The sequence below is a fragment of the Anolis carolinensis genome, chromosome 2 (genome assembly GCF_035594765.1).
Source record: "Anolis carolinensis isolate JA03-04 chromosome 2, rAnoCar3.1.pri, whole genome shotgun sequence".
Lineage (NCBI taxonomy): Eukaryota > Metazoa > Chordata > Lepidosauria > Squamata > Dactyloidae > Anolis > Anolis carolinensis.
The window spans coordinates 257,643,311-257,668,690 of NC_085842.1; the positions used below are offsets into that span (position 1 = coordinate 257,643,311).

General features: G+C 38.9%; 1 protein-coding gene across 3 annotated transcripts in view; it reads right to left on the reverse strand.

Moving 5' to 3' along the window:
• Positions 1-25,380, reverse strand: part of auh (AU RNA binding methylglutaconyl-CoA hydratase) — a 94,491-nt gene that overhangs the window by 31,565 nt on the left and 37,546 nt on the right. The window contains exons 1-4 of one of the 3 annotated variants that reach the window (XM_062972116.1): positions 9,602-9,909; positions 5,865-5,932; positions 5,695-5,782; positions 142-228 (exon numbers count right to left, since the gene is read on the reverse strand). In XM_062972116.1, the coding sequence (XP_062828186.1) occupies positions 142-228; positions 5,695-5,782; positions 5,865-5,932; positions 9,602-9,851 (493 nt within the window). In that variant the 5' untranslated portion in view covers positions 9,852-9,909. Of the gene's footprint in view, positions 1-141; positions 229-5,694; positions 5,783-5,864; positions 5,933-9,601; positions 9,910-25,380 lie in introns of those variants that run through there. The other 2 variants (XM_062972115.1, XM_016990773.2) reach the window with 2 other exon arrangements.

Here is a 25,380-nt window from a genome sequence, read left to right on the forward strand (position 1 = left end):
ATGGAAATAATATATCTGACTTTAATAACCTAATAATATTTCACAAAGGAAATTACACATCACATCACAAAGGCTATTGCAAATTAGTCCATAATAAATTTTACACTTATAACACTTACAAACAATAAAAATTCCACTTACCTATTTCATTAATAGTTGCTCTTGCTTTTGAGACAAAAGAGCTTACTTCACTAGAGTGCATTTTGGCTCTTTCTTTAAGATCAGCACCTGCAAGTGATATGTTCTTGTTATATTTATATTCAAATTTTACAAAAAGCAGCACCCATTTAAGATTATGATGATAATACCAATAACAACAACAACGCATACTTTCAATAAAAAGAATGCAAACATTTCCCACAAAACTTAAGTACATGCCTAGCCCCAAGATCAGGACTGTTAATTTGACAAAATTCTGCATATTGTGTTAATAAATACTTATATAGATAATTAGACAAGCATTTAAAACATATTAAATGCTTCACAGAGATCTTAAAAGGGACAACCTAAGAAAACATCTAACTTACAAAGGGCTAGTGCCCTCCCTCTATCCATTGCAACTTCATAAGTATATTCATTCATTCCTTTCCTTTCTGAAGGAAATCACAGTGGAGGGTAAGTACTTCAAAGAGGGAAATACTAGTCAGGATTTGCTTAAAATCAGAGATTACAACCAAGGATCTCAAGAGGTTGTCAACACTAGACTAAAAAAAAGAACTGAGAAGACACCATTTGGGCAAAGACTAAACAAATATGTACATATTTAAACATTTCCTGGATAGAAAATGAGATGGAAGGTAAACATACCAGTTTAACAAAGTAAAACTCAGTAAGCAGACTAATATTTGGTTGGGTTATGCATTTTGCCCTAAAAGGAGAAAGGCAAATTTTAATTCCTCTGCCCAGTTTTGTTGTCATCTATACAGAACTAAATATACAGTGTAGACAACAGGTGGATAAAATGCAAGCTGTGGCTCCCTGCAGTCCTTCAGATTCCTAAGTGCAGCCCATAAAGCCCCTATATTCATTTTTAAACAAATGAGGTGGGTTGTTTTGGGTTGTCCATCCAAAGACCCCCACCCAAAATGAGTTCAAACCACAGCAGTTTGCTTCCCATTACCTTCCAAACTCTCCCGCTGTCAGCTAAATACTTTTTAAAAGAAAATGCCATAATGGCAGCAGGGAATGATGCCATGATCCTTCAGGCAGGCACAGAGTGGAAAATGGAATATGTCCCCCCACCTCAAAAGTGTAGGAATTCTATGGCATTGTCAGCTGAATAGCTATAGACAGTGCACCCAAATTTCAGCCCCTTGATGTGTACAGATTTATTTTCTCTGCAAACAAAGAAACAAGAAAGTGGATAGAACAAATATGTCTCAACAGATTTTTGCCACTGAGCTACCTTTTTGATCTCAGCCAATGTAATATATTGAGACAAATGGTGTTCAAATTATGATGCGGCAAAAAGGTTCACACATGATTCTTCACTGTCAGGAAATTGGTCCCATGCTAGAGTAATTGACATTTCTTCCATGGTGAAGCTGAAATTGTCAATGGGGGGGGGGGGGGGGAATGCCAGAAAATATCCCATAATTCAGATAATCCCCAGTGATGTTTTTATTTGTTTTAATCTTACAGCATGAAAGTTAACAAATTATGCAAACAGAACAGTCTGCAACTGTTCACAGTCTGTACAACAGTAGGTTCCAAAAAAAGGAGAAATAACAATACCAGTGTGGTGTAGTTACTATACTGTAGGGGTTTGAGCACTGGATTACAATTCTGAAATCCAGGGTTTGAATTTTTGCTCACCCATGGAAACCCAGTCGGTGACTTGAGTAAATCTTGAATAAATCTTGCTAAGAAAACCCCACAATAGGTTCTCCTTAGGGTCACCATAAGCCTGAAACAACTATAACCCACACCACAACAAAATAAATCCAATATGAACACCTTGCTTTTTTGTCAAGATTATTATCTTGAATTTATTAACTCAATAAAAATATATAGTCATGTTTATAACACCAAGGATTCACAGGTTGTTTTTATGTTTATCATATAAAATATTTTGGTGGTACAAACATGACTGCAGTTTCAGGAATGTAACACTGAGATAGAAAAGAGCACGGCCTCATCAATGAATGTATGTGTCAAAATTGCAGGTGATATCCAATATTTGAACAGCTTTATTTAAAAATTTATATTTAAGCATCAGGGAGAACACTCCAGGTCTGCTTTTACAGACTACTGCATCTAGAACAAATGTGACGAGGAGAAAAAAACACTAAAATTAAAGCCAGCTATTTAAGTCTTCTTACCTAGTCTAAAAACAAACCACTTGTCGGCAAAAAAGAGTAGGGGGGTTTATGCTTTGTAGACCAAACGCACGTGTATGCATAATTAAATATGACTCAAATGTTTCATATAATCATCCCACTCATGTTACAGAAATAGCTAAGACATATATTAAAAGCCAAAGATGACAAAAATCTGGTGATGTACTTAGTATGCTTTTCTTTTGCCAAGAAAACATAAAAAGCATGCTTAACAAGTGAAAAAATTAAAATAAAACTAAAGCCATGTTTTCAGAGCTTGAATAAAAAGTTTTAAAATGGTTTTTCAATAACGCATCATACCCGCATTAGGAGCTTGAGTGGGTATTGTTTTAAAAAAAAACATTAAAAATAAAACAGAAAAAGCTAACCATTCATACCATAGCAAATCTACTCCATATGCTGTGAATCCAAACAATGAAAACAACCCACTTCTTATCTTGTCATTCATCTTTACTTGGGTGATGGCTAGATTAACTGCGAACTAGGTCAAATTTGGTTTCCTACTGTGACCTGAAACTGAATGCACAATAGATGAGAAGCTAAAGAAGGATATCCTAATACTTGAAACATCAGCTGCTCTGTGTCCAACTCAATTGAGGAATGAACAGATTGGCACTGTAAAATCCCATAGGAAAGATTTCATGGAGCAAGCAGTAACACACACTTCCACCTTCATGAAAGTTCAGAACAAGAAGATTAACTTCAGATTAATCCTACAAAAGACTATGAATCCTCTGCTTCTGATCAACAATAAAAATGGCACTGCCAAAGCATAGCAACTGACGCAGGTGAGCATCTGCCTATTCCAACATAGAAGCTAAAATCAAATGTTACCTAAATAGATTTTCATTCAAGTGATGGGAGTTTCTTTTCCCTTCCTCCCTGTGCAGCCCCATACCATCCTTAAACTTGGCAGGAGACTTTTCCCCAACCCTCTGGAGAAAATTTGGTTAATACAGAAAGACTTTAGAGGAGTATGAAAATTTCTTCCACTATCCATAACTAAATATAATGCACTTTATATACAGAGACATGTGGCGATCACAGCACTGTTCTTTAGATGAAAATCGGAACCACTGAAATACTAAATATATTTTTTGCACATTTTGTGGAAATAATTTTTCATATTTTAGATTTTTAATTTCTGCATTTTTGCTAAAACTTTGTCCAAAAGCTACATTTTCTTATGTTTTTTCAAAAAGTCCCAAAATGAAGAATAAAATTACAGTAATTCATTTGATGGGGAATATATTTTTCTATTTGTTAAGACACCCTTTCTTTTTTGTAAAGAAAAGAATATTTTGGGGTACATTTTCCATCCCTACTGGACATACAACTCAACTTTCTTCAAGTTTCAAAGAATTATATAATGTCATGGTGACAACTACATACACAGAAATGAACAATTTTCTTAGCACACATTTATTTTATGTCCATCAGGAGCAGGGAAACAAGACATTCCAAGAGTTCTGCTTAGACACACTACTATATTTCAACAATCTAATTGTAGTTGCCATTCCATCGACTTCAGTAGAGAAAAAGATAAAGAAGCAAAGACTGAGGTCAGGTTCTTCTAACTCCATCCACCTTTCCTTGAACTGTTTCAATCTTAGACAATATGAACTGTGTAAGTGAAACTTTTTACTTGAACTGATTTCAGATGTAGTATATTTCATATTATCAAAAATGATTATTTAAGATTAAAAATTACTGTGTTTTCTAAACATATTGCCAAACATAACCTTGGTTATCATAACATTTTTTAAAAATAAACACACACACACACACACACACACACTCATTGATGAAAAGTGCTTCATCCTATAAAGCCATTCTGGATTTTTTTAAGCAGTGGAGATTATTTAAAATATAGGAAATATAAAGGAAGCTGGGTCTGACAAAAAGGAAAAAATAAAAAATCAACAGCTGATTCTATATGTAAAGTAGGAAGAGCTTTTTAGAAAACTTGGGACTCTCCCAAAGGATATTGGGAAGAAATAAGCAAGGAAAGCAAAATCTAACATTTATGGCATCCTCCCACTTTCCAGATTAAGTGGGCCCTTGATATCTACAGGAAATTGGTTCCAGGACCCCTGCAGATAACAAAAAAATGTGTGGTTAAATTTCCATTAAAACTGGCTTAGGGCAGCAGTGAAGGCAAAATTTCCTGGAATTCTTCCCCAAGCCAGAACAAAGCAGCAACCATTCTGTTTGCTGATTCTGCAAAGTCTCTGCCGCTGCTACTACACTGCTGCTAGTGGTGGGTGGGTTGAAAGCCAAACTAGGCCAGGAATGGGATAGAGCTCAGTATGCTCTGGTCTGTGCCAATGGCAATTCCAAGTGCCACTTGTGCACTTACTCCGTTAGTAGCCAAGCTCAGTTACGTACAGCCCCTTGCCTGATGAATGGTCAGCCAGCTATTCCCCAAACAACACACACACACAAGACAGCCTTTTAAAGACTCAGCAAACAGAATGACCACTCACAACCTCTGCACTGCTCTGCATTGGCCTATAGAAGAATTCTGCCACCACTGCTACCCTATCCCAGTTTTAATTGAACGTTTTGGCCTCTCTGAAAGCCTTGCAGAGCTAATGAGTTCTTTAGCTTGCAGAGAAACTGGAAATGTGTTTATTTTAAAAATTATGCAGGGCCATAGCAGAGATGGCAGCAAGCCATGCCAATTGCCCATTTCTTCCTTGTGAAGGAACCCTTTTGCCTCAAAGGCAGAATTAGGCAGCTGTTCTGCTGACCACCACAGATTAAAATGTACAGTATTGTGTTTATGTGAATCTGCAATGGACAATTCATGGAACTTATGGAAACAGCAGGCCAACAATATAACCAAAACCAGGTTCCATGGTTTAAAACTTTATTCTTTCATCCTTCCACATTTTAAAATTTCTTAGTCAATTATGGTTCTAGACTCAAGGGCTCAGAAGCTTGCAAAAGGATTTTCTGACCGGGTTGTTGTATGTCTTTCGGGCTGTGTGGCCATGTTCCAGAAGTATTCTCTGCTGACGTTTCGCCCACATCTATGGCAGGCATCCTCAGAGGTTGTGAGGTACCTCACAACCTCTGAGGATGCCTGCCATAGATGTGGGCGAAACGTCAGCAGAGAATACTTCTGGAACATGGCCACACAGCCCGAAAGACATACAACAACCCTGTGATCCCGGCCATGAAAGCCTTCGACAACAGATTTTCTGACCTTTTTCTGTGGCTTTAAAAAGTGTAAGTCTATAAGTTGTCTATATTTATTTACTGAAATAAATTTTAGCTTCTCAGTCTTCTCTACTGAGTTTTGATAAATTATGGATTTCTAAAAGCATAGAAAAAAATTAAATTTGCATACCAGCACAAAATACCCCAGGAACTTCACTTCGGAATATAACCGTCCGTACTTTTTTGTCAGTTTTCAAAGCTTCCATAACTTTTGATATCTACAGAAAAAAGGTGCGCAAGTTATCAACACTTACTACCAGCATTTTAGATTGACAGAAGATTAATGAGTCCACTACTTACCATTTTTACAACATGTTTATTAAGTGCATTTTTTGCATGTTCTCTGTTCAACCCAAGTACGACGATTCCTATAAAAAGAAGAAATAAGAGGAATCAGTCTTTAATAAAAGTTTATTGCTACATTTTGTTTTCTACATTTCTATTCATTGACAAAAATGGAGTCTAGTTTATTTGAACAGTTCTTCCTAAAGATGCATCATGAATGCATGCATAGATTTCTAGTAGTAACAGTTTGAAGGAAAAAAGCATACCTTATTACTGAAAAAAAATAAGAATATGCAATTATTAGAAATAAATTTGTAATATCTGAATATTAATTATATAGCAATTTCTTTTGGGAATTAGTTGGGAAATTTCAAAACTAGGTACTCCATACATTACGATATAGTCACTTGGTATGAAAGTAACAGTGACATAGCTGGGCACATTAAGGCTACAATCCATTACAAAATATAATTATTTTAAAGGACAGATATTATACAACGGCACTAACCACCATATCAATATAATTAATGACAAGTTTCCTTGTTATCTCCCCATAGAAAATAACAATGACAACCCCTTATTATGGCTGCTACCACAATACATCTCAACAATGCTGCCTTTTAAAACTATGAAGTCTCTAGTTGTGATGTTACCCAAGTGGACAGTACAGAGTACAGGCAGTCCTTGAGCAACTTACAACGAAGATAGGTCCTGTATGTTTATTCTTATATTGAATTTGCATGTAAGTCAGAACAGGTAACTCCAGCCAAAAACAGTTTTTAAAGTTTTGGATAGCTCAGGGAGGGGTTAGCACCGCTGTAATATTTGTTTATTTATTTATTTATTATTTAATTTATATACTGCTCTTCTCCCCCAAGGGGACCCAGTTTATTTTGTTATCTGTGCCTGTGTTCAGAAGATTTCACCTCACTTTCTGTCCCTGTGACAATTGGATTTTGAAAAATTTGGATTGTCATGGAAACAAGGAATGGTGATAAAGTTTCAGAAGAGACACCTTTTCCCCATAACTCTTATAGGATTGAATTTACCTTCCTAGATTTTATCGCACTTCCTGTTGTCTCACCTGTATTTGTACTACTGGTAGGAGAAATATATACATCAGATGTTTGTAACTCAGGGGAATGCCTGTTTTTCCAGATATATTCCCCCAATTAAAAAGTTTAGCTCCAATTGTAAAGAGAGCACCATCAGAATATCTCTGAAGGTAAAATTTGTCATTTAATATTTGCTATTCTAAAAACAAACTAAACTATACATTTCTAAATGTAGCTTTATTTTAAAACACACTATTTAGTTTTTAACTCAAGAGCTATACTACAAGATTTGGAAACATTTGAAAAGAGCAAGGTGGATGCAATCAGATTGCTCTAGGAAGAGCAGCTCAGATTGATTTGCATGCTGAATAAACTAAACCAAATTTTCAGTTGTCCCTAATTATGGAAAAACCCTAGGCAGATTTTCACATGTGAAATATAAGCATAGCCCTAGACATGATTGTGTGTGTATGTGTGTGTTAATGAGTCTTCAAGTAGTTTGTTGACTTATGGCAACACCATGAATGTGATATGATTTTTAACACATATTTGTATGTGTCCTCAAGTTGTCTGTTAACCTATGGCAATCCCATGTATTTCACAGGTTTTTCTTAGGCCAGGCATATTCAGTTAACTCAGAAGTAAATCCCACCAAATTCCAAGTGGCAAGCTCTCACAAAGTAGAGCCAATATTATAACCCCGAAGTTTGAAATACGGACTAGTCCACATCAAATGCGTGATCCAAGATAACCTTACTTTTTGTTCTGCTTTTTACTTATAGTATACAGGGCAAATAAACATGCATATTTCTTTTTTGTCTATCTCCATGGAATTTAACAGGAGCTTAATATCTCATTTTGCAATGTATGTGGACTTGATCCTGAGTTTCCCTCAGACCAGGGGGGTGTTTATGGTGAGAGGAAGGCAAAATGAGGGCACTGCACCTTCAAATAAAAATTCTGCATTCATCCCATGAAAGTTTCTCTCTGATCCGAAAGTTCTAGTATTTTGGAACTTCAGTTGAATGTTAGCAGTACAGTAGCCTCTAAGAAAAGGGGCAGGCAAAGTTACCAAGAGAATGTGAATACAGCAAATATTGAGAACAACTTTCAATCTCTACAATGTTAGAGATTTGGGGACTGAAAGAAAAATTCATTTTGAGAGATAGACTTCATATTTGAGGCTATATTCCTCGTGTTGTCCCTCACATAAGGACACCCCTGTCCCAAGATTTTAGACATGAAAAAGAAAAAAGTAAGGTATCTGAAAATGTCCAGAGGAGAGCGACTAAAACGATTAAGGGTCTGGAGAACAAGCCCTTAAAGAGCTGGGCATGTTTAGCCTGCAGAAAAGAAGGCTGAGAGGAGACATGATAGCCATGTATAAATATGTAAGGGGAAGTCATAGGGAGGAGGGAGCAAGCTTGCTTTCTGCTGCCCTGGAGACTAGGACCGGACAATGGCTTTAAACTACAGGAAAGGAGATTCTACCCTGAACATTAGGAAGAACTTCCTTGCTGTGAAAGCTCTCTGCCCCGGAGTGTGGTGGAGGCTCCTTCAGTGGAGGCTTTTAAACAGAGCCTGGATGACCATCTGTCAGGGGTGTTTTGAATGCGATTTTCCTGTTTCTTGGCAGGGGGTTGGACTGGATGGCCCATGAGGTCTCTTCCAACTCTGATTCTATTTGACATCCTGATTTTGAAAATGGACATACTGTTCAATGAATGCAGTTTGACATCACCTTAACCAACATGGCTCAATGGTATGGAATCCTGGGAGTTCCAGTTTTACAGGGTCTTTGTGGTTCTCAACCTGTGGGTCCCCAGGTGTTTTGGCAAACTCCCAGAAATCCCAGCCAGTTTACTAGCTGTTAAAATTTCTGGGAGCTGAGGACCCACAGGTTGAGAACCACTGGCTTTAGCTTTTCCTGGCAAAGCATGCTGGTGTTAATACATCATAGGGTTATTGACTAACTCAGGGTGCATTTACACTAAAGAGCAAGTGCAGTTTTAACACCAAATCCGAGGATGCGTTTAAATTGTAGCATTGGCGCACTTTTGACATGACTTTACGTGTTTTAGCTCAATGCTATGGAGTTGTAGTTTGATGGAACACCAGCACTCTTGGAAGACGGATAAAGGCTTTATAGCAGGCATGGGCCAACTTGGGCCCTCCAGGTGTTTTGGATTTCAACTCCCACCATTCCTAACAGCCTCAGGCCCCTTAGCGGCTGAGGGGGAAAAGGAAGGGGCCTGAGGCTGTTAGGAATGGTGGGAGTTGAAGTCCAAAAACCCTGGAGGGCCCAAGTTGGCCCATGCCTGCTTTATAGCACTACACCTCCCAGGCCTGCATAGCATTAAGCCATGGATGTTCTGTCAGTGTCAATGCAGATTCCCCCCTCGGTAACTTGCACGTTAGAGAGGCCGCCAATGCGCAAGATCCCTTTCCTCAGCATCACATGAACACGAGAGGGCATTGACAGGGCCGCATCCTCGTTTCGTGGACAGCTGATTCGACAGAGCGCGAGCGCGTCATGTCCAGGAGCCCGGGCAACCGGCGACGCGCGGGAACCAGCGCCTTCCTTTCAGCAGGGAGGAGTCCTCGATGCCACCTCCCCCGGGGAAGGGGCTGCCTATCGTGCCTTCGAGCGGGAGTTATCTCTGTGTGTGTGTCTCCCACGCACAACCCTGGCGTTACCTTTATGCTCATCGTCCAAATAGCGGACCCGCAGCTCTTCCTCCCCACCTTTCGCCTCAGAACTATAACCTCTGGCAGCGGAGAACAAGGCCGAGCAGCGCCCTGGCGCCAAACCCCTCGAAGATAAGAGTCCCAGAATAGTAGGGGGTGAAGAAGATGGGCCTGCGATGGCGGCAGCCCCCGCAGCCGTAAGCCCTCGACGCTGGAAGAGGTTGGCCGCTGCCCTCATTGCTTTCGCTGCCGCCGCCATGTTGCCTGTTTACAAGCGCGCCGAACCGAGCCGAACTCCCCCCTCCCTCCTTCCGCTTTCGCGAGCGTAGCATCACGTGACTTCCCCTCCAGGTTGCTGTGAATTTTCTGGCCTGTATGGCCATGTGCCAGAAGCATTATCTCCTCATGTTTCGCCCACATCAGTGGCAGGCATCCTCAGAGGTTGCGAGGTATATTGAAAACTAGCTGCTTCATCACACTAGAGCAGGCATCCTCAAACTCTGACCCTCCAGCTGTTTGGGCCTCCAACTCCCAGAATTCCTAACCATTGAACAAGCTGGGAATTGGAGGCCCAAACAGCTGGAGGGCCGGAGTTTGAGGATGCCTGCACAAGAGTTTGGATCCGCTTTAAATCCACTTTAAGGAGGAGCCTTTAAACAGCTTAGCCAGACAGATCCTGGGCCTCACCAAACTATAAACTCCAGAATTCTGCAGGAGGGAGAAACCAGATTTAAAGTGGACAAATGCTCAAGTGTGATGAGGCCCTAGGTCGGTGAGGTTTATATATTTATGGGAGAAAGAACCTGTTTGAGACAAGTGTGAATGTTGCAATTGGTCGGCTTGATTAGCATTCAAAAGTCTTGCAGCTGCAAAGCCTGGCTGCTTCCTGCCTGAGTGAATCCCTTGTAGGGAGGTGATTAGCTGGCCCCGATTGTTTCATGTCAGGAATTCCCCTGTTTTCAGAGTGTTGTTCTTTATTTACTGTCATGATTTTAGAGTTTTTTTAATACTGGTAGCCAAAATCAGGACAGTAAATAAAGAACAACACTCTGAAAACAGGGGAATTCCAGACATGAAACAATCGGGGCCAGATAACATCTCCCAACAAAGGATCCCCCCTGGCAGGAATTATCCCGGCTTTGAAGCTGCAAGGCGATTTGATGCTAATCACGAATCAAGGAACATGAAAGGCACTGCACACTAACTCAACCAGAGAAGTCAGCCATAGTAGAGCATTTGAACCAACCTGGACACAGCATACTGGAGTTATTAGGGTATGTGGGGACTTGCTGGAAGAGAAAACCAGTGAAAGCCATAGGAAATTATTAAATGTGTAATTTATATATAAATATAATTTTAACATGTTTATACATAATATTTTGTGTTTGCATATCATTTTTGATAACAATGTACATTCTTTAAATAATGCCTTTCTTTGTCATAGAAAACTGAGAAAATCTGCTCTATGTTCCTGTTTTTAGTGTCACCATGCAGTTTTCAAAATACCCAGGGACTCCTCCCGTTGCACTGGCATTTCAAATATGAGTCAGAAGATTTGGATGAAAGCAAAGTTTTCCATATACAGAACTCCTTCATTGTTCACTGCATTTTGCTTCATCCCACTCATATTATGAGCCAGAAGAGCAAACAGAATGGAAGATGAATCTATTGCAGATATTTCTGAAGTTGTAGAAATTGATTTGAAACAGGTGCCCATTTTCTAACTCCTGACCCAAGAAAGTGTTTAATTGTTTTGGAAAGATGGTATTCAGTGGTTCAGGTCACATTGCTATAGTAACAGGAAGATATTGTTAGAACCTCTGAAATGTCATTTATATTTTTTTTCCAGCTGTCACTCTCCCTTCTCCCATTCTGCTCTGTTAAATTAGAATTTTTGAAATGTGTTGAGCCACTGAGCAGGACATCACTTCCAGCTAATGAAGCATTGGCTATTTTGTCCTTACGGTCAAAAGTCCACAATGCATTTATATTATTTATGTGTTAATGAATATATTTATAACATCCCGTTCCAACCCAATTTGAGATGCCCTATCAAGAAACCTCTAAGTTAAAGCAATTTATGCAAACAATACATCAACAAATACAAACAGGACAAAAGTAGTCCCACAAATTAAGTAGCACATTTAAGATTCTGCTTTAGATGTTCAAGTTTTATTTTATCAGGACTTATTATTATTATTATTTTGTTTCTTACCCACCTCTCTTTGTGACTCGAGGCAGGTTACAGAATAATCAAAACACATAACATTGTAAAATTTCAATACACATATTTGTATAAAAGATCCATATTAAAATGTATTTATATAAAATACTTATTAAAATGCACTATTGCAGTGGTTTTCAAAGGTGTTACGGTGTTAGACTATTGCAGTTAAAAAGGGGAGAAAGGAGAGACAAACTAATGTAGCAGCACCTTTAAAACTATTGGTTTTTATTTTAACATGAGCTTTCATGGATATAAACCCACTTCTTTGATTATATTAAAGCCTCAGATTAGCAAGTATATTTATACAGATGTGGGAATGGGATTGAATTCCATAGACCTCACTCGGTTCTTTGAAAATTGAGGGCAATGGACATGGTTGGCATCTTTCTGGATCCCATTAAAGTCTACCCCATTCTCACAATTTTGTTTTTGTTTTTGTTTTTTTTGTTTTTTTAATTTTCTTTTTGATACATCATAACAATTAACAATTAACTATCTTTGCCATACATAACTTATTTCAGTATACATCGTTCCAAAGGTAACTATTTCTTAAATGACATTTTAAACAGTTCTTAGAAATGTATCACCCTCCACCCCCACCCTCCCCCCATACCCCCACCCCCCTGGAACAGCCCTTCAATATTGTCAATACATCAGTTTAATCGTGTGGAACGCCTGGTCTTTCGTCTCCGTCTATTTTGTCGATTAGAACAGTCCATTTCCTTAACCAGTCTTGATCTTTTAGGCTATTTGTATATATATATTTCTTTTGAATGATGAAATCGTTAATTATATATTCTGATATATAAGCCCACCAGGTTTCTACATCCCATTTTGTATCATCCCTCCATCCTCGGGTTATCGTGGCTTGTATTGCGGCTGTCATATATTTTAGAATCTCTGTCCAATTATTGTTATCTTCCCTTACCTTTACTGTGAGAGACATGTATCTAGCTTTGTCCCATATTAATTCTTTCCCTATTATTTCTTACATTATTTTTCTTATTTTTCTATAGAAGTTCTGAATTTTTCTACAGTCCCACCACATGTGGGAAAATGTACCTATTTCCCCACAGTTATGCCAACACTTATTTGAAGTATTTCCCGTTATATGTGCTACTTGGAGTGGGGTTCTATACCATTTAGATATTATTTTCCTTTGTGTTTAATCCTTATATGCTTAATTTTATGAATATTGTCAATCCAAGTCCCAATTAATTTCTCAGTGAAGTTTTTTTCCTGTTTCCAATTATCTATAATGGTTATTTTTGTATTGTAAGTTAATGTGATTAGTACATCATACAATAGCCCAGTTATTCCTTTATCTATTTCTATTTTCCTTTTAATTATTCTATCCAGTGGGGTTTCAACTACTTCTCTTCTTTTCATGGCCTGGGCTTTACTGGACAGACCTAACCATGCTATCCAGTTCCCTTGACCACATTTATCTTTTATTTTATCCCACTTTAGTATTTCATAGAATCATAGAATCATAGAATCATAGAATAGTAGAGTTGGAAGAGACCACATGGGCCATCTAGTCCAACCCCCTGCTAAGAAGCAGGAAATCGCATTCAAAGCACCCCCGACAGATGGCCATCCAGCCTCTGCTTAAAAGCCTCCAAGGAAGGAGCCTCCACCACGGCCCCGGGGAGAGAGTTCCACTGTCGAACAGCCCTCACAGTGAGGAAGTTCTTCCTGATGTTCAGGTGGAATCTCCTTTCCTGTAGTTTGAAGCCATTGTTCCGTGTCCTAGTCTGCAGGGCAGCAGAAAACAAGCTTGCTCCCTCCTCCCTATGACTTCCCTTCACGTATTTGTACATGGCTATCATGTCTCCTCTCAGCCTTCTCTTCTGCAGGCTAAACATGCCCAGCTCTTTAAGCCGCTCCTCATAGGGCTTGTTCTCTAGACCCTTAATCATTTTAGTCGCCCTCCTCTGGACGCTTTCCAGCTTGTCAACATCTCCCTTCAACTGTGGTGCCCAAAATTGGACACAGTATTCCAGGTGTAGTCTGACCAAGGCAGAATAGAGGGGGAGCATAACTTCCCTGGATCTAGACGCTATTCCCCTCTTGATGCAGGCCAGAATCCCATTGGCTTTTTTAGCAGCCGCATCACATTGTTCGCTCATGTTTAACTTGTTGTCCACGAGGACTCCAAGGTCTTTTTCGCACACACTGCTGTCAAGCCAGGCGTCCCCCATTCTGTATCTTTGATTTCCATTTTTTCTGCCGAAGTGAAGTATCTTGCATTTGTCCCTGTTGAACTTCATTTTGTTAGTTTTGGCCCATCTCTCTAGTCTGTCAAGATCGTTTTGAATTCTGCTCCTGTCTTCTGGACTGTTAGCTATCCCTCCCAGTTTTGTGTCGTCTGCAAACTTGATGATCGTGCCTTCTAACCCTTCGTCTAAGTCGTTAATAAAGATGTTGAACAGAACCGGGCCCAGGACGGAGCCCTGCGGCACTCCACTTGTCACTTCTTTCCATGATGAAGACGACGCATTGGTGAGCACCCTTTGGGTTCGTTCGCTTAGCCAATTACAGATCCACCTAACCGTAGTTTTGTCTAGCCCACATTTTACTAGTTTGTTTGCCAGAAGGTCGTGGGGGACTTTGTCGAAGGCCTTACTGAAATCCAGGTACGCTACATCCACAGCATTCCCTGTATCGACCCAACTCGTAACTCTATCGAAAAAAGAGATCAGATTAGTCTGGCATGACTTGTTTTTGGTAAATCCGTGTTGACTATTAGCAATGACCGCATTTGTTTCTAAGTGTTCGCAGACCACTTCCTTAATGATCTTTTCCAGAATTTTGCCTGGTATTGATGTGAGGCTGACCAGACGGTAATTGTTTGGGTCGTTCTTTTTTCCCTTCTTGAAGATAGGGACCACATTCGCCCTCCTCCAATCTGCTGGGACTTCTCCCGTTCTCCAAGAACTCTCGAAGATAATTGCCAGTGGTTCTGAAATAACTTCCGCTAGTTCCTTCAGTACTCTTGGGTGTAGCTGATCTGGCCCTGGGGACTTGAATTCGTTTAGAGAGCCCAAGTGTTCCTGGACAACTTGTTTCCCTATTTGGGGTTGGATTTCCCCCAATCCTTCGTCCATTCCGTGTTGCTGAGGTTGAAGATGGCTTTCTTTTTCTGAGAAGACCGAGGCAAAGAAGGCATTAAGTAGTTCTGCCTTTTCCCTGTCCCCTGTCGCCATCACCCCATCTTCTCCTTGCAATGGCCCTATCACCTCCTTTTTCTTCCTTTTTCTACCAACATAAGCAAAAAAGCCTTTTTTGTTGTTTTTTATGTCCCTGGCAAGCCTGAGCTCATTTTGCGCTTTAGCCTTGCGAACCTTTTCCCTACAGGTGTTGGCTATACGTTTGAATTCTTCTTTGGTGATTTCTCCTCTTTTCCACTTCTTGTGCATGTCACTTTTGAGCTTTAGCTCAGTTAGAAGTTCTTTGGACATCCATTCTGGCTTCTTTGCACTTGTCTTATTTTTCTTCTTTGTTGGCACTGTTTGCATTTGCGCCTTGAGTATTTCACTTTTGAAAAACTCCCATCCATCCTTAACTCCCTTGTTTTTTAATATCGGCGTCCATGGAATGCCGCTCAGTAATTCCTTCATTTTTTGGAAGTCAGCTCTCTTAAAGTCCAGAATGCGTGTTTGACTTGTCTTAGTTTCAGCATTCCTTTGTATTGCAAACTGCAGGAGCACATGGTCACTTGCCCCTAAGGATCCAACCACTTCAACTGTATTTCTCCTTTGGGATTCATGATGTCCCCAATCCTTTTGAAACCGTTTTCCTTCAGTGCCCTAATTAGATTTGTGAATGTCTTGTCCTTATTTTCCAATGTTTCTAGTGGGAAAGGGTCAATTTTATTTATTTGTAATTTATTTTGCCATTTTTTCCAGATTAACAACATTGAAAAACAAGGGCCCGCTTTTAAATTCTTTAAGTCTTTTCTATCAATTCTCTCTCCCAATAATGTTCCCCTTTGCCAATTATTTGCTTCCTTTTCTATTTGCACCCATTTTTTTGACCCTTCCAATTCGAATTCTAATAGCCTCGCTAACTGGCTTGCCTCGTAGTATATTCCCAACGAGGGAGCTCCCCAACCACCCATTTCTTGTTTACTATAGTATAAAAAGTTGGCAATTCTATTTTTGTTTCCTCCCACTACCCATTGTTTGATAGAGTTATCCCACTTCTTCAACAAATTGGTAGGAATATTCACCGGGAGGGTTTGGAACAAGAATAAAAATTTGGGCAAGATCTTCATCTTATAGATTTTTAGCCTTGTAGATATGTCTCGGAATTTCTTTGTAATAATTTGTTTGCTTATATTTTTCCATAGGTGATTATAGTTCATTTGTATGATATTGTTGATGTTTTTTGGTATATCCACTCCTAGGTATTTCATCTTCTTTTTCCCCAATTTTACTCCCATAATGTTTTGAACCTTCTTGAGCTCTTCCCATGTTAAATTTTTGTGTAATATCTCTGATTTGCCTAAATTTATTGTGAGGCCTGAAGTTTTTCCAAAGTCTTTAACTGTTTTGCCTAATGATTGTAGTGATTCCTCCACCTCCCCTAAAATTATCATAACATCATCAGCATATAAATTAATCTTAATGTCTTCCTTGCCCACCTTATAGCCTTTAATGACCGGGTTATTCCTTACTAAGTTTGCTAAGGGTTCAATGGCTAATGAAAATAGGGCCGGGGAAAGGGGGCATCCTTGTTTAGTTCCTCTATTAATATTTATTTGTCTGGTTTGTGTCCCATTTACTGAGATAGTTGCTTTGTTTTCACTATATAGTTCTTTTATTACCTTGCACACTTTCCCCCCCATATTACATTCCTCGCAGAGTCTGTTCAAATATTTGTGATCTATTGAGTCGAATGCTTTGCAAACGTCCAATTTTAATATAAGTACTTTAGATTTTTTTTCTGTGGCATGGTTCAAAATGTTCAAAATATTCCTTATAGGGTCCGCTAATTTCCTGTTTTTTACAAATCCGTATTGATCTTTGTTAATTATATCCGGTATTATATCTCTCAGTCTTTTTGCTAATATTTTAGTAAATATTTTGTAGTCCACATTGCTTAGGGATATTGGTCTATAAGAGTTAGGATCAGTTTCATCCTTATTTGGTTTTAGGATTGTGAGAATTTCCGAAAATTTCCAGGTATTTGGTACATTTTGTTTCTCCATTATTTCATTAAACAGTGTAACAAGGTTGGGGGTAATATCGTCCTTAAATATTTTATAAAAGTTTGTTGTAAAGCCATCTGGCCCAGGTGATGAATTTATTTTTAGACTTTCTATTGTTTGTTCAATTTCTGTTTTAGTTATTGTACTATTTAGATTAGATTTTGCCTGTGAATTTATTATTTTTTCCAAGAGGCCTACTTGTTTGATTGACTCTTTACCTTCGTAAAGTTTTTCATAGTAATGAGCCATAATCTCCCTGATTTCCTCCTCTGTAGATCTCAAATGTCCTCTATCATCTTTCAACTTAAGTATTCTGTTTCTAGCTTGTTTTGATTTTAGGACTCTGGCCAATCTCTTCGAATTATTAATTGAATTGATTTGATAATCATTTTTAACCCATAAGTATTTTTTTGTGGTCTCTATTTTATCTAAATTCTCCAATTGCTTTTTTTTTCTTTCCGGTTTGTCTTATTTTCTACTGTTGGATTTTTTTGGAATTGTAGGAATGCGTCCTCAGTCTATAATCTTAATTTGTCAAATGTATGCTTTTCTTTCCTATTGATCCCTATTTCCATTCCATTGATTCCTATTTCCCATTCTCACAATTGTATGCTTTATAACCTGAGACTTTAATATCACTCCGTAGTGCACCTGAAGAAGTGGGTTTATATCCATGAAAACTTATGGTACAATAAATGCCAGGTACTTCAATTTCCTTCCCTTCCTCTGTTTAATGCTGCTCTGATCTGATTTCTTGAGGGCTGCAAACTAGATCCTTGCTTTTCAAATGCTGCTCGGTGGACAAAGCCACTAAAATATATATTTCATGTGATCCCTGAGGCACAGGATGACGAGTTTGATAGGAAAACGTGGTGGCAGTTTGTAAGGGAAATTGTTATTTCCAAATCAAAAGGTTTCTTTGAGGAAACCCATAGTCCTGTCTTGGGGTTCATCTACACCATAGAATCAATGCAGTTTGGCCCCCACTTTAACTGCCATGGCTCGATGCTATGGAATCATGGGAGTTGTAGTTTCATATAGGATCTTTAGCCTTCTCTGCCAAAGAGTGTTGGTGTCTAACCAAGTTACAAATCCATAACACTGAATCATGGCAGTTAGAGTGGTGTCAAACTGAACCAATTCTACAGTGTAGTTGCACCATTGGAATTTTTAGATTTTATAAAATCTGGGGGAAATAGGCAAGCAAGCAAAACCACTTGCTTTTTGTCTTTTCTCTCTATATACCTTTTTTCCTTCCATTAAAAGATGTTTTGGTCTTGCAGCACTGTAATTCTTCCTTTTAATGAACACTTGTTATGTTAATAAACACCGAAGATGGGAAAGGGTTTCTTAAATGTGTTATAGCTGGAAATGCTTATTTCCTGACTCATAGTTCCTTCTATTCAGTTGAAGGCATTCATGCATATCTCACAATGCATAAATTCAAAGCCTTTTTAAAACTGTGGTTTCTTCATACTTTTTCTTATTAACAGGAGACTCCAGGGGCTGCTTCTTGACTGCTGGTATGTTTATGAAAGTTCTCAGTTTCACGCCACCTATCTAGAACTTTTTTGTAATAAATATAGTCAATTCTTTGCTATTAAAGTGTAGAATAAAAGTGAAGGGTTTTTATTGTTGAGTTCAGTTATATTCTCAGTCCTGTTTTAGGGTTATTTAAATGTCTCCCCCGTGTTCTTTGTTTAAACAATGCTGTGACACAAACATATTCCCTAATTGTTATCAATCATTTATAAAGCAAGCAGCACACATGGCATTCCGCCTTTGGCACTCTGCCTCTTCAGTTTATTTCAAAGGCATCTGTTTCCTCAAATTGTCTATTCTCTTTGTTTAGGATGGTATTGAGTTTCAAAGGATAAATAACCATGCATTGATTAGAACACTTTTTTTTCTTTAGGATTTCTATCCTTTTAAGCCTGTTTATCCCTGAAACATAATACTGGTGTTAATTTTCTGGTTTGAGCATTGGACTCAGGATTAATCTACACTATAGAATTAATGCAGTTTGATACCACTTTAGCTGCCATGGCTCCATGCTATGGAATCATGGGAGTTGTAGTTCTGCAAAGTCTCCCAGGATTACATTGCATTGAAACATCACAGCTAAAGTGGCGTCAAACCTCATCAATTATATAGTGTAGATGTGCCCTTTCACTCTGGAGACCAAGAATCCGTAAGGCAGATGCAACTTGAAGGCAAACAACAACAACAACAACAACAACTAATTAAATGAAAATGATAAAACTTTATTCACATACTAGGCTTAAACTTGCCATCTGGAAACCAGTTCCATTGATTTTAAAAGGAAATAAGTATAAGGTTTAGTTTCCAAATATATAGTAGATTCTAGGATGGCATATTTCCCTATTGCAGGTTATTTAGTTGTGGGAATGGGTAACAATATATATCAAGAGAGAAATGGGCAAGTACAGAAGAGGACCATCCACATAGTTTTACTGAAAGGCTTATCCTTTTGGTGAAGCAATTGTAGATGAAATTGATTTTCTAGAATTATTTTACACAGATTTCAGGCATTCTTTTGTAATAGCAACTAGGGCTGTGCAATTCAGTTATACCCCATTCTGTTTTCGATATCCGGAATTCGGTGGACCCCCAGATCTGTTTTTCGAGAGCCTCTCGAATTCGGTTGGGAAAAAATCTGTTTTTTGATCTGGCAACCAAAAGATCCAGGAAGCTCTGGCCCATTGGTGGTAATGGGAATCTTATGAGGCTCCCCTTTCTCCTTGGACCTTGCCCCTCAACCTGCACCATCCAGGCTTCCCCCACATGCCTCTCATCACACAGAGGAAAGCCTAAGCCTCAGCCAGCTGGCTGGGTTCAGGCTTTAAAAAGGGAGACACGGCTATTTCTCTTTTGCTCACTCTTCTTTCCTAAGCTGCTTCAATCCCCAAGCTGGCTGGATTCAAGTTTGAAGGGAGAAGAGACCTAGCTATTTTTCCCTTCCTGCGTCAAACCAGCTGAGTTCAGGTTTTAAGGGAGACCTGGATATTTCTCCCTCCACTCTCCCTTCTTTCCTCAGCCTAGGTTTCACATTGCCAGAGGCAGCTAGCACATGGGTGGAAGCCTCTTTAAGCCAGCTCAACACATGGAAAGATGGGAATCCTCCCATCCTTTCTGGAATCCTTTCTCCTTATATCCTTCAATAAGACCCGGGTTAAAGGCATCAGACTTAAGAAACCAACCTTTGGGATCATTTGCCTTCAACACCTTTTCAATGAAGCTGAGTTAAGGGAGGGACCCTTTTTAAACACCGCCTGAAGGAGCATTAGCCATTCTTTTAAAAAAATGTAAATTACATCCTCATTTTATGGTGGCTTCAGAAATTGTAAGATAAGTCCTCTACCCCACATTTGAAGCTTGCCTCATGTGAAGGGCACCATTGGTAGCAGTTTCTTAAGGGTGTAGAAAGTAAACTGCTTATTTATTGCTATTTGAGTCAAAAAGCAAGCCAGGCCATCCAGAGTTGTGAGCAGCACTGAGAATTTAGATCACCGATCTGTCAGTCTCAGAAGCCTGCTTGCAAAAGAAAAATGGAAGTTCATCTTGGCTAAAAGACACATCATGACTTTCTTCTGTTTTGATTGACTCAATAGGCAGGGCTCACAGGGAAACCCCGTGCAGGTGCTCACAGGGAAACCTCCGCGCTCCATGTGTAGCCAAAAGAAACAGAAAATAGTTATTTTCATCAGCCACATGGTCTGTTGCGGCCAGAAAAAAATGTTGGCGGAGTCTGTGCCATTATGGCTGGCCGAAACAGATCCATGCACAACCCTAATAGCAACTGTCTTGGCCACACTGTGGGAAGACCTCTGCTGGGAAAAGGACATACTCGTCAGAATAGGCACCATCCAAGGAAACCGCTGCCATTTCACTATTTGCATCTACCATGAGAAAAAGCAATGTCTGAATGGGAAAAAAATAGAAATGAAAGTGTTCAATTTGTCAATAGAGATAAAAAGTGTTCGGTAAGCCTTTCAAAATTGCTTTTTAAAAAGAAAGGCACCAGAAATTATAAAAATGTTTGCATTTCATATTTAGGTTTATTCCTGATGCAGCTATCATTAATATGTGGCATGAGAAGCAACATCTTCTTAAATTGCTATTTTTATATAGTCATTAAGGGTTCAGAAACTCTCCACTATTTACTCTGGTAACCCTACCCTCAAAAGATTTAGATGTGACTTCTAGATAGTGTTTCCTGGATATAATTTTATATTGGAATTAAATTGAATAGCAATGTTCCTGCTTGTGTTAAAGAATATGTACCTTCAAATAGCCTATTAATGTCTGGCAGTCCCATGAATTTCATAGGGCTTTCCTAGGATGCTTCCAGACATAAATTAAACCCTCTCCAAAGCAGGTTTAAGTCCCCACACCCCAAGTCTAATGGAGCATCAAAGTAATTCAGGACAAAGCAGGATTTATCTGCTTTGTCTGGAATTACTTCCCTCAGGTAAAAATCCTACAGGGCCGGGGATATGGGCCCTGTCTGGAAGGACCCTAGACCAGGCATTATTCAGAGGTGATTTTGCCAGTTTCTTCCTCTGAAATATAGATTGCAGCATCTGATATGTGTCAATGATCTCTTATCCAAATACTTACCAGAGCTGACTCTGCTTAGCTTCCAAAATCAGACTGGATCTTGTGCCTTTTGGGTATTTAAGCCATGTGTTAACCTGCACTGTGGCATAATTACACTTTCCTTGGCTCATGACCTTGCTTCAACAATATACTTATAGCTTATTATGGAGCCCACGATGAGTAAATAGGTTCCAGGAGATGCCATGAACTTTAAAATCACATTTACCGAATTGTTCATGTCTTCATTTTAAATTGAAAAGCGCTTGTAGAGCTATTTTTTAAGAACGTGTTACATTATGCAGGAAAATATTCACAAGTGAAATGTCAGGATAGAGTCATGAAAATGTGTTTGCATTTTTACTGTGTCATGCAGTGTTTATATTAACAGAGCTATACTTAACTGGTATGGAAAGTGCCAGGACCCTGAGATTATTTTGTCAAGGAAAGTACTTTAAAATTTGCAAAACATTTCAGGATTCGTAGGACTTGTCTACACTGACAAACAAAATATATATGTTTGGCACCGTATTTTCCTGGTCTGTTCTGACCCTGTTAACACTACATACATCATATTGAGATCACCATAAACTGGCCACATATTCCCCACTAACAAACCCAAAACGCTCTTAGGAGAAGATCCTTATTTCTAATCCTATGTATCATTTTAGACCAAAGCCACTCACCTTTTCCCCATCATGCACACTGATACATTTATTTTCAGTTAAATTGTGCTAATATTGCAAGTATTTGCACACATGTACTAGAACAAATTACGTTGGGACAGAAGCACTTCCAGGTGGATCACCTCCCTCCAACTAGTTGCACCCACCACAAACTCCTCTTCCCAACTGCACAATGAACTGCACCAACTGGAGAACTGGCAACAAGTAAAAAAAATCCAGATGTTCTGTACAACTATGCAATTAAGTGCAATAAATTTTATTTTGTTTTGCTTTATTTTTTGCTTAATACTAAAATTGAATTGGGAACAAAAAAATTTAGTGTCATCTAGACAACCTACTAGTACAGTTTTACTTTTCACATAGCATCTGTTCATATGCCATTGCAGTATACAGTTTGCATCTACAGTCCTTTGTCTAGGAAGTACAACTGCCAAATTTGTTCAGTTGACAGGGAAAAGGACATTCTATCTGCTTTGTAAGAAATTAGATCTTGTACTTTCTTGGATCTAGCAGCAGTTGGCAAATATGATTTAGACATCCAAACACCTCATTAAGTTAATGAAGACTGTAAGTAATAAATTAATCAGTTTTGACATTATGCTTTGATGCAAGCTTTTACTTTCTGTGTAGCCTATTGTTGACACAGTGTTTATGTATCATTTTAAAGCAATTTCACAAAAATTTCCCTTTAAATAGAATCTGTAGAAGCAGTTAGATTCTATATAATATGAACTAACCAATAATACATTGTGAAATAAATGTATAAGGGGAACACTGTGTATTTGTGAAAAGGAGGCACAACCATAACTGGATGAGCCAGTCAGTATCAGCTAGAAAAGGGCCCTTCCACACAGCTATATAACACAGAATATCAAGTCAGATAATCCACAATATCTGCTTTGAACTGGGTTATATGAGTCCGCACTGTCATATAATCCAGTTCTATGTGGATTTTATGCAGCTGTGCATAGAATCAATGAAATACAGCAGTTACTTGGTTGTAGTTTATAGTATGTAGGTGTGTAGTTTTGGTAGTTCCTATTTGTTTTATTTTGCTGTTTCAAAATATATGTCTTCCCTTGACTTTTTTTTTTTAGATTCTGCACCATAACCTTGATATGCTTCACCATGGAGTCACATTGCAGGGTTTAATGATTGCTTAGAAGGGTGTACTCTCTAGGCATTTCCTAGGTCCTCTGAGGAAACTCTATAGCACGAGTTCCCTGCTATAGGAGTTCCCTGCGGTCTGGATCTGGCCCCTGAAGGCAATCTTCCCAGCCTCCACCCCTTTTGCTTACAGCCACCGGGACCCTTGCCATAGGGAAAGAAAGGAAGAAAAAGGAGGGAAGGAAGGAAAAGGCCACAAAAAGAGCCATGGGGATATTGAGAGGTAGGCCCCCTACTCTCCCTCAGTTCCTAGCTGCCTACACAACAGTAGCAGAGGTGATAGCTGCATGTGCCCATCTTAGAGAATTAATAGTCATTTTGTATCACTAGGAAACAATTATGTCAAGGAAAAAAGTTGACACACTTGCATCACTTGTTATGGCTGCCACTTGTTACAAATATGGAACTGGCTACTATCTCAGCCAAATGCAGGCCCACACTTCCAACTGAAATATTGTGAAGTTAATGTTTGTTCAAACTGCTCTTCATTTTGAATATTGTATTGTCCTTTTAGGTGTTTTACACTACAAATAAGATGTGTGCAGTGTACATAGGAATTTGTTCAAGTACTGTAAGTCCGCTCCCCCCCCTCCCAAAAAAAAATCAGTCTGAGGGTTCATGAATCAGCTCTCAGCTTTAAAAATTTGCAGATCCCTAAAAGACTCAATGGTTAGAAGGGCTCAAAGCATAGGCCAAAAGATAAAAATAGCTCAATGGTAAAAGACATGGAAGAGAAGAATTAAGTACACGGCATGTCAAAATCTAAAAGAAAATGTCTACAAAATGCACCTGTGATGGTATCTCCCTCCAGAGAGATTAGCAAAAATGTACAATTGCACTGACAAATGTTGGAAATGTGGGAAAGAAAAAGGCACATTTTTACCACATGTAGTGGTCATGTAACAAAGTAAACAACTACTGGAAACAGTTCAATGTATATCTCGAAAAAATATTCAACACAAATTTCAAAATGACACCACAAATGTACCTTTTGAACATGCCCGATGAAGAACTAGAAAGGAAATTCAGAAAAAAATTGTTTTACATGACAGTGGCAGCTTGAGTGGTATATGCCAAATATTGGAAAACCTCAGAGGTACCTCCCTTAGAAGAATGGGAAAAATACATTACAGATTTGTTGATAATGGATAAAATAACTGTACTCTTAAGAGGAGAACCTTTAGAGAACTTTGTTAATGACTGGCAACCAATGATCTGACATCTCAGTGTAGAAGTGTGTTAAAGCACTGAGCTGGAGACCAAAAGGTCCCAGGTTCAAACCCCGGGAGTGGCGTGAGCGGCCACTGTTAGCTCCAGCTCCTGCCAACCTAGCAGTTTGAAAACATGCCAATGTGAGTAGATCAATAGGTACCGCTCCAGCGGGAAGGTAATGGTGCTCCATGCAGTCATGCCGGCCACATGACCTTGGAGGTGTCTACGGACAACGCCGGCTCTTCGGCTTAGAAATGGAGATGAGCACCAACCCCCAGAGTCAGACATGACTGGACTTAACGTCAGGGGAAAACCTTTACCTTTACCTATAAAACTGTAGACAAGGAAGAAATGGATATTCGTTTGGACCCTATGATACCTTTATATGTACTATTTAAAAAGAAGATTGTGACCTCCTTAAAATATATATATATTATCTGAGAAATGATTATAGAACATTAATGGCTGGGAACTATTGCACTGTATGTAACAAACACGTATAAATGTATACCTATTTGAATAAATAAATAAATATCATTATAAAAGTTTGCAGACTCCTGCTCTATACTATGCTTCTGCCAGACGTACATTCAAAGGGTTTTCCTATTATCTTCACTTTTTGCTAATTGCGGTAAGGACGGGAATGTATTCCCTATGGATGCAA